This window comes from Pinus tabuliformis, chromosome J (assembly GCF_031772625.1).
Source record: "Pinus tabuliformis cultivar Carrire ecotype Pingquan chromosome J, CPIR1, whole genome shotgun sequence".
Lineage (NCBI taxonomy): Eukaryota > Viridiplantae > Streptophyta > Pinopsida > Pinales > Pinaceae > Pinus > Pinus tabuliformis.
In genome coordinates, this window is record NC_142295.1 from 244,216,701 (window position 1) to 244,232,783 (window position 16,083).

General features: G+C 41.4%; 1 protein-coding gene across 1 annotated transcript in view; it reads right to left on the reverse strand.

Annotated features, from left to right (window-relative positions):
• Positions 1-10,915, reverse strand: part of LOC149226677 (protein CROWDED NUCLEI 4-like) — a 212,842-nt gene extending 201,927 nt beyond the window's left edge. Inside the window, exons 1-2 of the mRNA XM_089380267.1 lie at positions 10,907-10,915; positions 10,507-10,716 (exon numbers count right to left, since the gene is read on the reverse strand). Coding sequence (XP_089236393.1) covers positions 10,507-10,716; positions 10,907-10,915 — 219 coding nt within the window. The remainder of the gene's footprint in view (positions 1-10,506; positions 10,717-10,906) is intronic.
• Positions 10,916-16,083: the final 5,168 nt, after the last annotated feature.

Consider the following 16,083-nt stretch of genomic DNA (forward strand, 5'->3'; position numbering starts at 1 on the left):
CCCCAGAGAGTTACAAAGATGGGCAGGGTCCATTGAGGAGTCCACCTCATGGATCATTACCTAGCTATGGGACCCACAGTATTTAGTAGCAAGATGGAGCAGTGGCAGTTGATGCAGTCAATACCAGAGTGATAGATGCAGACTAGTATCAGTCGGATGCTAAGGATCGTAGTGCAGAGTTGGTAGTAGTGCAAAGTGGCACAGTGCAGAGTTAGCAGTAGCGCAAATTCTTCAGTGACAGTGCAGAGGCTAGCAATAGTCGAGACTAGGGAGACAAATGCATCATACTGAACACAGTTGATTCAGTATTTTGGATGTTTCTCAGTTGCAGTTGTGCAGTTGCAGCGCAGATGCAGGGTGGGCAACAATAGGGAAGTGTCAGCAGCAGCACAAATGCAACATCGGAGTTGCGCAATGGTTGGTGGGCAGCAATAGCCAAACACCAACAGTGTGCCAGGAGATGGTACAGACACAGAGTGTTGTGGCAGAGTGTGCAGCACTAGAGCACAGTCCTCGCTAAGAGGGAGTGTTAGTTTTTGTAGCATCGAATGTGTTCTAGTCACGAAACTTGGTGGAGAGGATAGAATACATGAGATCTCCATAACCCAAAAATAGTTTTGGAAATTCTAGCTAGAGATGACTTAATTAGATTATTAACCTATTTTTTAATGTTTCCTAAGTCTAAACTTAGGAAAATGGTTAATTAATCAAAATTAATTAAGTCAGGGTGAGAACTCTCTAGAAACTCACATGGATCATCGCCGATATGATCTTGGCCCTTCATTAAGTTTTAATCTTGGTCATTGGTGCTCCAACAAAATATTATAAGAAGTCGATGGGCAATTGGAGAATACACTTAAGTAGTTTGATTTCTTTGGCAGTTCGATTTCCAGAGAGCACCAGTAGTTGATGGAAAGCCAGAGATCGAAGCAGAGACAGTGAGGTGTAAGGACAGTGAGGCTAGAGGAAGCTTTCCAAATCCATCAAGTGCATTTGCAAAGAGGCCGAAGTTTCTCTAGGAGGCTGCGCAGTCCTAGCACAGAAGCCTCAAAGGGTAGTTCGATTTGCTGAAGAGGGAAAACGTTTTCAGTTCCAAAGGCTAGACAGAGGTTCCAGAGTGCCAAAGAAGCATTTTCTTAGTCAACAACAGGCAGGACGGCTTGATTAGTAGATGATTCGGGCAGCACGTGTGGCAGGCATCTTCAGGTTTACGTGGGGCCTGCGCAACCCAGTTGGATGGCTTGTTTTTCAAAGGTAGTCTAGTGCGAGAATTGCCCCGAGTGTAATTTCCCTCTAGATATTTTTGCCAGTATTTTCTCTGTAGGATGAAATATGTCCCAAGTTGGGCTTTTCTAGGGACAATTGTCCAAAAATAATTGTCATATTTTTTATGTGTGTGCTAGATTTTCTCAATTTCCAATGCTATTTTATTGCATAGTTTATTTGTGAAAATCACGGTGTGAATTATTTAATATTTGTCGTAGCACACAACAGATAAATTGTTAAATAAATTAACAATTAGAAAAATAATTTCTAGTTGTTATGATAGATGAAATTTTCACAGAAAATAGTCCCTAATTTCAAAAAAAAAAACACACAACCAGTTAAAACAACCATTTGTGGGTCTGCAACTACACATGTGGGTTTGTTTCATGAAACGGTCGGGTTAAGACAAGACTAGCTAGTTCATACCAATTTATGTCGGTTTGGTATCAAACTGGGTCTCCCTTGACCCATATCGAGGTCATTGGCCAAGTTGACCTTCGAGCCTAATAAATCAGCCAATTTGATTGGGTATCCGTTTGACCAAGTACCAATTCAAACCAACTAGGTTTTAAAATCATGGTTGCTACATGCTTTTGACATGCAACCTTGGGCTTACAATGGTGTTTAAGAATTAAAAAATAGATATAGGTACCCCTGTTGAAAGAGGGGAAATAAGGTGTTTGGAAACTAGCTCAGTTTATTGTTTAGACCCTTTTGGTCTTCATATTTCAGTGTGTAGATTGTTTATTTTATAAAAATAAGTATTTGGTCATGTTATTGTTGATAGTCGTTAGATAGCCCATTGTATTCCACAAGTTAATGGTTTACTTTCTATTATATGACAGAAAAATTTGTATGTTCATTTGTAATTAATAGAATCTAGATTCCAGATGGTTGATGCTCAAAGAATTAATCATTAATGTATTATGGTTGTCATTTCTATCTTGATTTATGTACAAATATGCATGTTTTTATATTTTTTTAACTAATTTGGCATTCTAAATATTTTGTTTCCTAACATATATATACCAGCTTCTGAATGCTTTGCTTCCAAGAATTTTTGGAAAATGACACTCCTGGCGCTTTGCTTCTCAAAAAAGCTCTCACTTCATGCAACCTTGATGTGAACAAGCATATGGACGCCACATCAACACCAAAGGTCTACATCAACATTCATGTACACTCAACATTATTTCAGCATCATTATTACTCATTGTACATGTATTATTTGCATATGTATGAGGGGAGTCCCTTTTTCTTGTGTCCATGTTCATGCATGAAGCTTATTTGATATATTTGTGAACTTGTGTGTTACATCCATGAGTGTGAACACAACTAGTCGCCAGTATTACTCTTTTAGAAGCTTCTAGAAGTGATTTGACAATTTCCTCTTAAGTATTTACTTGTAGAATTTCTAGAAAGGGCAGCCAATTTTAGGAGCAGATTGACCGCAAGAATTCCGAAATGGGGTCATAATAGAAAAAACAAATAAAAATTGACCAAATTATATTGTTACAGAAATCATTGTGTGCAAATTATCATGCATTTGACCATTTGGGCATGGATTATTGGGTGACTTGAAAGAAGGAAGGGCTTTGACTATACTCTTGTTCACTTACCTCAACTTGGGGGTTAATCCTGAATCCCAATCCCGTGGGATCTCGTTTATTGGATATTAGCTTTAGGAGTGGCACTATATGGGAAACCATGATTTTGGTTGCGTTGTTGATTTGGGGTAGCATCGGATGTGATCTAGCCACGAAATTTGGTGGAGAGGCTAAGGCACATGAGATCTCCAATACCCAAAAAGGGTTTGGGCAGATTCTAGACAGTTTGAGAGATATTAAAATAATTAATATTTTTAATGGAGTCCTTAAGTCTAAACTTAGGGAAATTCAAATATTAATGTGAATTAATATAAAACTGTGTTAGAATGGTCCAAAAGGCATGGATCAAGCCAGATCTAATCTTAGCTGTTGATTAGGGACTTAATCTCGGTCGTTGATCTGTCAACGAGAAAAGTATAAGAGGAGGCTTGAGGGTCACTTGGTGAACACACCAAGAGATCAAGATTTCGACTTTCTGGGGTTGGGTTTGCTGAGAAAGTTGAGACAGTGATTAGAGTTGTAGCTGAGGAGCAGTGAATACAGACGTAGAGAGGCAGAGATAGCACCGTGAGGATCAACAAGGCAGCTGGAACTGTCAGGAATTGCCAGAATAGCTGGAAAAGCTGACACAAAGGGCAGAAGTCGGAATTGCCGAGAATAGTTAGAACTGCCAAAACAACCGGGAAAGTTGACGTAGAGGGAACAAGTCGGAATTGTCAGGAACAACCAGAACTGTTGGAACAGCTGGGAAAGCTGACGCAAGGGGCAGAAGCCAGAACTGCTGGAACAACCGAAACTGCTGAGAACTATTGGAACTGCGAGGAAAGCTAAGGCAGAGGGCAGAAGCCGGAACTGCCGAGAACAGCCGGAACTGTCGAGAACAACCGGGAACTGCCAAGAAAGCTGACGCAAAGGGCAGAAGAGGTTGACGCAGCCTCTAGAGGCTGACGCTGGGGTTTCGTGGGGCAGATTGGAGCTGTGGAGCTACCGGAGTGTTTATCCGAGGTTTAAGTCGGAATATCTACTTCCGAGTAGAGAGGTACTACTTGCCAAGATTTTATTCTGTTGGGTGAGCCAGAATTGACACCCAGATTGTATTCTGAAACTGTTTAATAAATCAAACCCTCAGATAGTTGCACCAGTTTTCCCGCATTGGGTTTTTCTGAGGACATTAATCCAAAAACAACGGTTTCACTTGTGTGCTTGTTTCTGTTTCCTTCAGTTGTTGATCTGTAATGTGTTGAGCATGCATTTGTATTTATTTCCAGTATTTACATGGTAAATAACTTTTTAATTAATAGAACAAGTAGGTAGGAATAAATCAACAAAGTGCATGAAGGGTTTCTAACGTGTCAGACTTAGAAATTCCAACATGGTATCATATGGTGGTTACAGATCACAGGAGAACTGAGGACATCAGCCGACCAGAGCAACAACAGCAGAAAACAGTTGTCCCGAGTGACAAAAGTTGTTCCTAGTGGAGAAGCAGCAAGGAAGGCGTGACGCAGTGCCTATGTCATCAAGTTCAAGCCAAGAAGAGGCAATGCAGAGGCTAAGGGAGGCAAAGACAGGCTCACGCAGAGGCCAGGAGGATTGACGCAGTTGGCTGAGGAAGTTGATTTGTTGGTGTCAGAATTGTGTAGAGCCTGGGAGCTCTAACCTTCAGGTTGCTGGGGTTTAGGAGGCTGTGGGTAAGTTGCAAAGTGGAGCTATTGGGGAACTGTAGTCAGAACAGTACCTAACAAGGCAAGGCCAAGGTAGAGGGAGTTGCTGCTGAGGTGGATTTCTAGCCAAAGAATCCAGATTAGTGTTGTTGTTGCATAGATAATCGGAGAGGGTGAACTTGACATTGGCAGAAGGATTTCTAGGTGGGAAATCGGGACTCAGAGGGAGTCCAAAAGAGAACTTCCAAACGGGAAGTGGAGAGACACAGCAGGAGTCAAACTGAGAACTTCTAGGAAGGAAGTAAAGAGACTCAGCAGGAGTCAAACTGAGAACTTCCAGGCAGGAAGTAGAGAGACTCAGCAGGAGTTGAACTGAGAACTTCTAATCAGGAAGTAGAGAGACTCAATAGGAGTCGAATAGAGAACTTCCAGATGGGAAGTAGACTCAGCAGGATTCGAACAAAGAACTTCCAGACGAGAAGTAGACTCAGCAGGATTCGAACAGAGAACTTCCAGACGGGAAGTAGACTCAACAGGAGTCGAACAGAGAACTTCCAAGCGGGAAGTAGAGAGACTCAGAGGAGTCAACAAGAAGAGCAGAGAGATGGCCATGAATGGGCTGAGGGATCAGGACAAGTTGGATGAGGCATCCAACTTTGTCATCTGGAAGGCCAGGATCCTTTCTGTTCTGTGTGCCATGAGTGCACACACACCACTTGAGCAGAAGTGGGGAGACATCGAGCTGTAGTTAGGTGGACTACAGGCGATGAGGGGCAGGATCCTCGAGGTACCCAACCTCTTGGATTAGACCTTGCTATGGGAGCCCTAAAGAGGAGTAGCAGTATTGGTGATGTTAGTAGAGATGGATGCGGATGGAGCAACAGGGGGAGCTACAATGCAGGATTCCCAGGACAGCGCGAGGCTAGCAGGCTACAACAGTGCGAGAGGCACGGAAGTGTTGCACCAGTGCAGGATGGCACAGACAGGTGTGCAACGGTGCGAGATGCATGGAGTTGTTGCAACAACGCAGAGGTCAAAGAGGGAGCACTTGTCAGTGACAAAGGGAGCTTCAACATTAAGAGTGTTTCTAGCCTGATGGAGATGTCAGAGTTGGGAGATCAGTTACTTACTTCTCAGTAACTGAGTTGTAGTGTAGCAGTTAGCAGTGGTAGTGCTATGGGCAGCACAATGCAGCATGATGAGAGGGGTTGCAAAGCAAATGCAGCAGTGGCAGTGGTAGGACCATGGGCAGCAGCACGGATGTAGAGGGAGTTGCAGTACAGATGCAGCAGTGGCAGTGGCAGGGCCATGGGTAGTAGTACGGGATGCAGCAGTGTAGAGGATGTTGGGCAGCGAGCCTAGCATCAACACAAGGACCAATGCCAAATGATCAGAGTGATGCGCAGTGAGGAGTATTACTAGAGCACAGTCCTCGCTAAGAGGGAGTGTTGATTTGGGGTAGCATCGGATGTGCTCTAGCCACGAAATTTGGTGGAGAGGCTAAGGCACATGAGATCTTCAATACCGAGAAAGAGTTTGGGCAGATTATAAATAGTTTGAGGGATATTAAAATAATTAATATTTTTAATGGAATGTAAATTAATATAAAATTGTGCTAAAATGGTCCAAAAGTCATGGATCAAGCCAGATCTAATCTTAGCTATTGATTAGGGACTTAATCTCGGTCGTTGATGTATCAACGAGAAAAGTATAAGAGGAGGCTTGAGGGTCACTTGTTGAACACACCAAGAGATCAAGATTTCGACTTTCTAGGATTGGGTTTGCTAAGAAAGTTGAGAGATTGATCAGAGTTGCAGCTGAGGGGCAGTGAATACAAAAGCAGAGAGGCAGAGATAGCACCAAGAGGATCGGCGCAGCAGCTGGAACTGTCGAGAATTGCCAGAACAGATGGGAAAGTTGACGCAGAGGGCAGAAGCCGGAACTGCTGGGAACAACCAGAACTGCTGGAACAATCGCGAAAGCTAATGCAGAGGGAACAAGACGAAACTATCGGGAACAGCTGGAACTGCCGGAAAAGCTGGGAAATATGACGCAAAGGGAAGAAGTTGGAATTGTCGGGAATAGACGGAACTGCTGGGAACTGCCAGGAAAGCTGACGCAGAGGGCAAAAGCCAGAACTACCGAGAACAACTAGAACTTCCAGGAAAGCTGACGCAGAGCGCAGACGCCGGAACTACCTGGAACAACTGGAATTTCCGAGAATTGCCGAGAAAGCTAACGCAAAGGGCAGAAGAGGCTGACGCTAGGGTTTCGTGCGGCAGATTGGAGCTGTGGAGCTACCAGAGTGTTTATCCGGGGTTTTAGCTGGAATATCTGCTTTCGAGTAGAGAGGTACTACTGCTGAGATTTTACTCTGTTGGGTGAGCCGGATTTGGCACCCAGATTGTATTCTGAAACTGCTTAATAAATCAAACCCTCAAATAGTTGCACTGGTTTTCCCGCATTGGGTTTTTCCGGGGACATTAATCCAAAAACAATGGTGTCACTTGTGTGCTTGTTTCTATTTCCTTCAGTTGTTGATCTGTAATGTGTTGAGCATGCATTTGTATTTATTTCCAACATTTACATGGTAAATAACTAGTTAATTAACAAAACAAGTAGGTAGGAATAAATCTACAAAGTGCATGAAGGGTTCCTAACATGTCAGAGTTAGAAATTCCAGCATGCATGACTCTGTTTTCTGATACCATATCTCTCACTTCCCTCCACTCATTACAAATCCTTTCCACATTTTCCTATCTGGATCCACATTTGTCCATTAGGTCCACAAGGTGTTAGCCTGCCCTTCTCCTTGTCCACACTTTGGGTCGGGCCTGGAAAAAATGCCCTAAAGTTTGATGTAGCTAAAAAGAAAGGTAAAAGCATAATATGGCCACATACAATAGGAAATGTACCACAAAATGCAAAAGATGGCCAGGGCAATAAAATTTAGCGTGTGGGAAAAAACCAAACATGAGCTCTAACCCCTATTATTATGGCCATCACCCTTGGTTCCTAGGGCCCCTATGAGTGCACCTTGCATCATTAATGAACTTATGAATGTCCCAACCCCTGGTGGGCGATGAATTGCCCCACTTTAAGGGGGTAACCACTACTATATCTTACACATCATGCTTTCATCCCCTTGAGCCCTGACCAGTAAAATGAAGAAAAATCAATAAATGGAAAAGGCATATGAAGAAAGGTGGAAAAACAAAGTTCGAGGTAACTCATGCACCATGATTTCTCCGTCCTACATTCATATACCCAAGGCGTGGGCTTTTTTCATCATAGCTACCCTTGTACCATGGCATGTCGCTTGCAACCTCCCCTTTGTCCCCACTCCGTTCCATCATTATTTCACATGATGTCTGCCATTTGAAGGGTGTACCTTGGACCTATCATTCCCTTAGAGGTTGAAACCACCTAATAGGGTCCTTCATTAACCTCTCCTACCCAGGAAGGTAACACTAGTACATGTTCAAAGCCCCAAATTTGGAAGGGAAACCCACTATGAAGTTATCATTTCTTCCCTTGATTAACAAGCTTATTTACTCAATTTCACTAATGAATCATTGTATTGGAAGGTGAGGAGACGCATTGGATCTTATACAGAATTGCAAGTGGGTTTCATCTTGGAATTGGCCTCCCTATACCAGACCCAAACCCTCCAAAGGATGACAATGGCACTTGTAGGGTGAGCGTTGAGAGGCATGGGCCTCCATCCATTTACATCATTGATTTCCACACCATGGGATTTTTCAGCACCACCATTTGCTTGCTCGTGCCCCAGTTATTTGAGATGATGATGCACTTGGACCAAGATGCCCCAACCGACTACACATTACACCTGACACTTGGCAGTTGCTCCAAGGCCCAGAGGAGGTTATGTCTTTCCTAGGGAGACATGGGAGGTCATGTGTCATCTTCTAGCCCTCATTGATGGAGCATCAACATGATCTTGAGCCACCTAGAAACCCATGAGACCCCATTTGGAGCCCAAAAACTCCAAATAGGGGTTTGGAGATGTCTTGCAGCATATGGGCGGCATGACACTCTTCATCATGATTTTTGAGGCCCTCTCTCACAATTTTAGCACTAAAGGCCTAAACAATGCCTCTCTAGGCCTCCATGCATGCATGATGTCAGCCTTGCATGGGCTTGAGAGGGTAATTTAATTTAATTTTGGAGCTATCATGGTTGGCTTGTAACCATGTGTGGGTTACTTATCATATTAGGCATATGGAGGGGCTTTGTCACTTAATATTTGAACTCATAACACTTGTATAAATAGGCGAGACCTAGTTTCATCATAAACCATCATCACTTGGGATTTTCAGCCTCATTAGAAAATTCAGAGTTTCAATTTGTGAAGAATTTTGGATGTTTTTGGGATGAGCTTTGATGTTTGGATCTTTATTGCTATCTTTTTGGAGCTTCTAATGTGTTGTTGATGGATGGATATACTCTACATTGTCTTGTAAGTGTTTCTTTATGGTGAAATTATCATGCAAATAATGTCTAATGCATGGAATTTGTTCTCATCATAAAAATGCATGCTTTTTTTTATTGAATATCTCTCAAAATTATAATCTTGGGAAGCTTTGCATGTGTAATCATTGAAGATGAGGAAAGAATGTTCCTAGTGGATATTGATTTCATTTAATCCATGAAACTTCATTAAATAATGCTTAAGAAGGTAATTGTTGAAAGGCGTAACTAGGGCTTCCTCTTTTAGCCTCCTTGAAGGTCAATTTAGTCAATCATAAGCACCCATGACTACATACTCCCAATGGTCTAGGCACTGATCAAGTCCCTTGGTTGTAAAACTTGGATTCAATCCATAAATTTTCCTTCTTTTCTTTTTCTAAATTTCGTCCTTTTAAGGATAGGAAGGCTCCACTATGGCTTGGTGCGAAATATTTTGGAGGACATTTTGAATTTCGTTTGGACATAATTGTTCCTTTGTGTGTCCTCTAGTGATCTTCAAGTTTTGGTGGAATTCCCACAGTAGATTCTCCATATATTTGATGCCCTAGCCATCGCATCAAGAGGGAACCCTAGAAGCTAATCCTTCAACGTGGGGATTCTTTCAAGGCATTTGCTCTAGTACTTGTTGAAGTAAATCATACATTGCCTTTGCTCTTATCTACATTGACCTTGGATGCACTCATACCTTGTTATATATCTCAACCCTGGGTCTCATGTAGCCACATATCAAAGGGGTTTTTCGTGGAAGGTCTTACTGGCTTCTCCCAAACCTCATATCTTTGTTGAAACCTTCCATTGAATGAGCCACCTTCCCTCACTGGAAACCTATCACAGATCTACATCTACCATAAGTGAGTAACTCTGGGACTCCTCCCATTGGTGAAAATCCGAGAAGAGTAGGGGACATAGGTTGTGGTGACAGTGGGCCTCTGTCCCAAATGTTGTTGCACCCTCTAGCTCTTGCCTCATTACAAGGCCTGCTAGTTTGTGCAGCAACATGCATGATCTTAGAAACAATGCTTATGGGTTAATCCTTTTACCCATACATAGTGAACAATACATAGTGAACACTACCATTTGAGACATTTGAATTAATAAATCCTTTTATTAACCCCATTCATATAATCAAATCGTAGCCACCTTCACTCACTTGTACTAAAACAATATGCTTATGATTTAGTCTAGGGAATCGCTCTTTAGGTAGGAAACCATCTTTCGAGACCTAGAATTGAAGGGTAAGGATGCCAAGGTGACAATGGGCTGCTTGCTTATTGTGTTCCTAGGTTTTCCCCTTGGAGAGGTTGGAACTTTAGGGAGAATCTGAGAGATAACAAGCTCCAATGCTAATGACTTTCAAATACCAATATGTATTAAATGATCATGTCAGTGATATAACATAACAATTAATGCTATGGTTAGTTACATCATTTTCTTGAACCACCATAAACTCTTAGGGTGCTCTAAATAAATAGTCTTACTTCATAAACATGATATTTCTGAGCTTCCAAATCTCTTTTCAAGCTTTCCTCGCGCTTTTTAGCTTCTGTTAAAGCAATCAAATGTTCAGATTGCTCCTTCTTCAACTTGTTTTTTCCTTCTATTGCACCAAGTTCCAGCTGTTTATAATTTTTTTTCCACTCATTGCGCTCCATCAAGAGGAGACCCATGTTATGCTGATAGTCATGCAGCTGCAGAATCAACATGAAAACAACAATTATGTTCCTCAAAATTCCCATATCATTGAAAACCAGCATGGTTAAAAGCAGAGGCATAGCTTTAAATAATGCAAATCTCTAGCTGCTCTAGCAAAATGAAATTATAATTAGGAAAATGAGTAAAACACATCGTTCAAAAGACTTCTTATAAAGAAAAACTCACATTTTCCATAGCACCAAATCAAATCTACATGTTCCACTAAAACATAATAGAAAGGTCTGAAAATAAATCAATTGATAACAATTCACCTACTGTGCCTTTTGCATGGAAACTAAAGCTTGTAAGCACATATTCCAGTCTGGTTATATCAACATCAATTGCTGCCCTTTTATAGACACATAAAATGTTGTTATACATGAATTTGCGAAATCAGGATTTATGTATTGGAAAGCTTCACTCTACAGTTTGTCTCGACTATTTTGAGATTGTAATTTATAACTGACTTCCTACATTGTGTTTTTTTTCTTATTAATTTTTTCTTTAGCTTTTCTACTTTTGAGAAATGACATTTTCACTCCCTTATTGTCTATTTTGGCATGTACATTCCAGCCCCATTGACCTATTTTGATCATTACTGAACATTAATAATTTCATCTCATTTCTTTTCTAGAACTGAGGAAAAAAACAGCTTTTAAATGTGAAGCCCTCATTTACTTTAACTTGTACATCACTTAATGCAGGAGCATCTCTGGGAAAGAAAGCTACACTGCACGTATTTGAATTTGTAGATTTGGTATTTCTGTGTGATTCTAAACATGAGGGGACATAAGATGACTGTTGCAGTATTTGATGTGACTGTGACCCTAAAGCATTCATATATAAATCGAGAGAACTTAATGAGATATTTTTGCTTAAAATTGTGATAATTTGTGATGTGATAAGTATTATAATCCTTTGAATATGAAATGCCAAATTTGAACAAATGAATAGTTGGAAGGCTACAAACCAAATATCACAAGATTATATATGAGATTTGTAAATGAGCAAAGGACATTTGGGCTCTCATAGATTGCCCATCTATAGTTGGATATCTGTAGAATCCAGAGACCATGACGTTTCTATGAATATAAGAAAATCGAGAGTGGATGCATTGCCATTGAATAAAGGCAGTGGAATTACAGTTCAATGAGCTCTGTGTAAATTTCTTTTGCCATGTTGACTTCTGTTCAAGGCATTGTTTTCCTATTTGATAACTTTCATTGTGTAAATTTTATTGCAACCCCATGCTGCATCAAGTGGTATCAGAGCAAGCTTACAGCTTTGGAAGAGGAAGAAAACAATATATGAGATTGTTGGGCATGAAGAAAGTAATATTTTGATTTTTGGGAATGATTTATCCAGAGTAATATTTTGATTTTTGGGAATGATTTATCCAGCTGTGAACAGGCTTGATGATGAGGTTATGCTACTATTCAAAAATTGCTAGTACCAAGTGCATTAGTCTATGAATGGTAATTGGAGTGAGAATAAGCAAGAGATTAGGAATAAGTATGCCACCTGTTAGCCTGTCTGTCAGCAGGGTTACATGCAAAAATTTTGCAGCATTTATCACCACCATTGTAAGCCCAAGAACACAAGTTAAAGCATTGTAAAAATCATGTGAGGTTTTGTATTGGGCATCCTAGGCCTGTGTCTTGTGCTTGAGTCTATATTTTTTTGTCTTGGTCAGACCATGGCTGGTCCTTTGTAGTTCATTTCTAGTGCCTCTCATCCTATTTAGGATTGGAAAACCTTAGATGATCTTACTTGAGAACCCATGGTTTTATGGGATCTTGATTTTTGTTAATTTGGCAGCTCAGGGACAAATTCCCTCCTTTGGACAGCCTTCCTCATTCAGAGAAGACCCTCTTTGCCCTTGGAGGAATTAAATTTGGTCAAGGAAAAATATATTTTTAATGTGAAAATCCACATGTGCACAAAAGTACAGGTTGGCTTTAAACAAATTGGGTCTCCAATGAAGCATATAAATACAAGTCAACGCTCCCTCATTTGGACACATCTCACACATCTTCTTCTCTTGGTGGTTCGTACAAGTCTGAAAATTGCAGGTCTTATTCACACGTGTGAGTAGGAGAGAGAGACAATTTCAAGAGGGCTGAAATCTTCCTTTGACTAGATTTGACCAGCATTGACTTTTTGGGTGTTTGGGCACACTTTGACTTGGTTTGACTTCAGTTTTTTATCCTATCTTGGAGGCCACATTCTTTGGCATGGACATCAAGGCTTTCTGGGCACTTTGACTGCAGTTGACTGCAGACTTGACCGCAGATTTGACCATGGATTTTCTCTCTCTGTTGACTAGGTTTGACTGAGTTGTTGGGGACTGTTTTTACTTCATTTTGACCAACATTTAAAGCCGCATTCTTGGGCAGTTGACCAAGCTCTTTTGGATTAGCTTGACCATTGACTTTTGGACTAGTTAGGGCATCTTTGACTGCTATTGACTTTGACCAGAAATTCAGATTTGACAGTTTGACCAGATTTGACTTTTGGGCTCATCCTTGGATTTTGGATATCGATTTGTTGAAAAGTCAAATTTGTTGACCTTTGACACTTGGTAGATCATTGTAATCTCTCGGCAGAACATTTTATGACAATCTAATAAGAAGAAGAATTTTAAAAGGGTTTTCCGCCTTGTGGGGTTTTTCCCTGGTCTTTTACCAAAGTGAGTGTCCCTTGTTATTGCTCTTGATTGTCTTCTTCTATCATTGCATATAATGTTCTATCTACAATTTCTATTTGTCACTGGAAAAATTAAATTGATTTAAAGAATTGGGCTAACGTGATTGTAACAACATAGAACAGTGGAAAATTAATATGGTATCAGAGTTGAGGTGAAGACAAGCCCAAGGAGACAAGAGACAAGAGACAAGAGAAATCATCTTTGGAAGAAGCTAATGTTGATTTGGGGCAGCATCGGATGTGCTCTGGGCCTCAAATTTTGCAGAGAGGCTTGGGCACATGTATTCCAAAGAACCTAGAAAGTGTTTTGGGAAATTCCACCCAGAAACAATTTTATTAAAATAATTAATATTTTTTAATGGGACTCTAAATCTAAACTTAGGAAATTAAAAATATTAATGGGTATTAAATTATTAATCTAACTGTGGGTGTAACTTCTAGAAGAAGACGAGGATCAATCTAAAATGATTTTAGCCATTGATTAGCTTTTAATCTGGGTCGTTGAATGTCAACGAGAAGATTATTTAAGGGAGCTTGAGGGTCATTTGGAAAACACACTGAGAGATCAAGAGATCGATTTTCTGAAGTGAGAAGCTCTTAGGAGGAAATTTTGATCAAGGAGACTTCTTGCAGTTGAGGGGCAGGAATAGCAATCCGGATAGAGAGAGAGATTTTCAGTCGGAGAATCATCCGCAGAGAGAGGCAAAGAGTGATCCAGTAGCTCTCACGCAAAGGCTCGCGCAGGGCCACGCAAAGGAAGCGCAGAGGGTAAGAGAGAGTCCAAAATTTTGTAGCAGAGTCAGTTTCAGAAGCTAGGAGCTGGGGTGTGAGACCAGGAGGCTAAGAGCAGTGACTCGAGGCAGCGAATCGATCAGTTGGCTGGGTGACGCAGTGCCTAGAGGGGTCGACGCATGGACTACGTGAGGATTGCGCAGAGGCAGTGCAGGGCCTACCAAAGGCACTTCATCTAGTGTCTGGATCAGTGAGGATTTTTCTCATTGATTGTGTGAGGTAATCTCACAAATATTTATTCCAGAATTTCTCTTTCTGTAACTGAATAACCCGAGAGTTATTCAGAGATGTATTCAGAATTTGCTACTGCTTAATAATAATAAACCCTCAGATTTGCTGCACTGGTTTTCTCGCATTGGGTTTTTGCAGGGACATTTGTCCAAAAATAACGGTGTCATTTGTGTTGTATTTTCTTTCTTGCTCAGTCTCTTGTTTCTGCATAATATTTAATTAAGTGAAGGTTGTTGTGCATATGTTTCGATATTTGTCGTAGGAAACTGCAAATAATTTGGTTGCTTAATTTAACAAACAGAAGAAACATTATTAGTTGTTGCAGTAGGGATTTCGGTTGAGGAATTTTAACATGGTATTAGAGCTGCAGGTGGAACAAGAAGAGCAATGCTAGAGAACCCAGCGCTAAGCAGAAGAGGGAAATCAAAAAACTGCAAGAGGCAGCAGTTCAAAACCCCTGAGGGTTTGCGCAATTCTAGCCGGAGGGCTGAAATTTCGAGGCAGTCTCTCTCCGAGTGAGTCAACAAAGAGAAGGACTCCCAGTTCAAATTTTTTGTCGGGGCAGAGGGAGCAGTGTTGAAGTCTAAGCATGAGGAGAAGCTAGTGGGACGCGGATGTTTTCTTTAGGTAGTTTGCTGGGCAAAAAATCACCAGAAGAAAGAGGAGAAGCATAGGTGAGGGAATTTCTTCCTTAGAGAATTCCTATCCAAGAAATTTGAATTCTCTAGAGCTGAGCAACAACAAGGGGCAACAGTTTTACTAGCTCCAACAAGGCATGCATAGGCTAGCCTAGTAGCAACACAGAGGAGAGAGGAGGTTTTCGACATTTGTGGCAGAAATGTCAACCAGTGGTTTGAGGGATCAGGACAGGTTGGATGGGGCATCCAACTATGTCATCTGGAAGGCAAGAATGTCGTTCCTTCTAGATGAGCATGCCCTCAAGACATATGTCGACAACGTGGTGGTTGTGCCTGCAGATGTAGATCCGTTGAAGAAGTACTAGGTTGAGATGGCGAAGGCAGAAAGAATGATCCTTGACGGGGTAAAGGATCATGTGGTTTGTCACATCGCTAGGAGAGGGAATGCTAAGAAGATGTGGGACGCTTTGTCTACGTTATATCAAGGATCTTCTGAGCAACGGAAGATGTACTTGGAGCAAGAGCTGATATCTACTCAGATGCAGAAGGGGGAGTGTGTGGATCCATTCCTCACAAAGCTTAAGGAGACTTGTGATGAATTGTCTACTTCAGGGCATACACCTCAAGATTCAGAGTTGGTTAGATTGGCCCTCATTCTGTCTCAGATGAGTGGCAAGTCTTTGTCTAGAGTATCCTGGGTAGAGCAACATTGCAAAATTAGGATGAGATGTGAGCAACTCTAAAGCAAGAGGAGCTTAGGAGAGACTTAGTCAAGGTCAAACTTGACAGAAGCAGCAGCAGTGGATCAAAGCCCAGGGAGGAGGAGGATAATGCATCCCTTGCATCCAAGGGGCAACAGGAGCAATGGAGACGTAAGAAGGACATCTCAAAGATCAAGTGTTTCAGGTGTGGTGACATGGGTCACTACACTACATAGTGTCCTCTCAGGAAGAAGGACAAGGATGATAAACACGATCTGAAGGTTGCGCCCGTGAA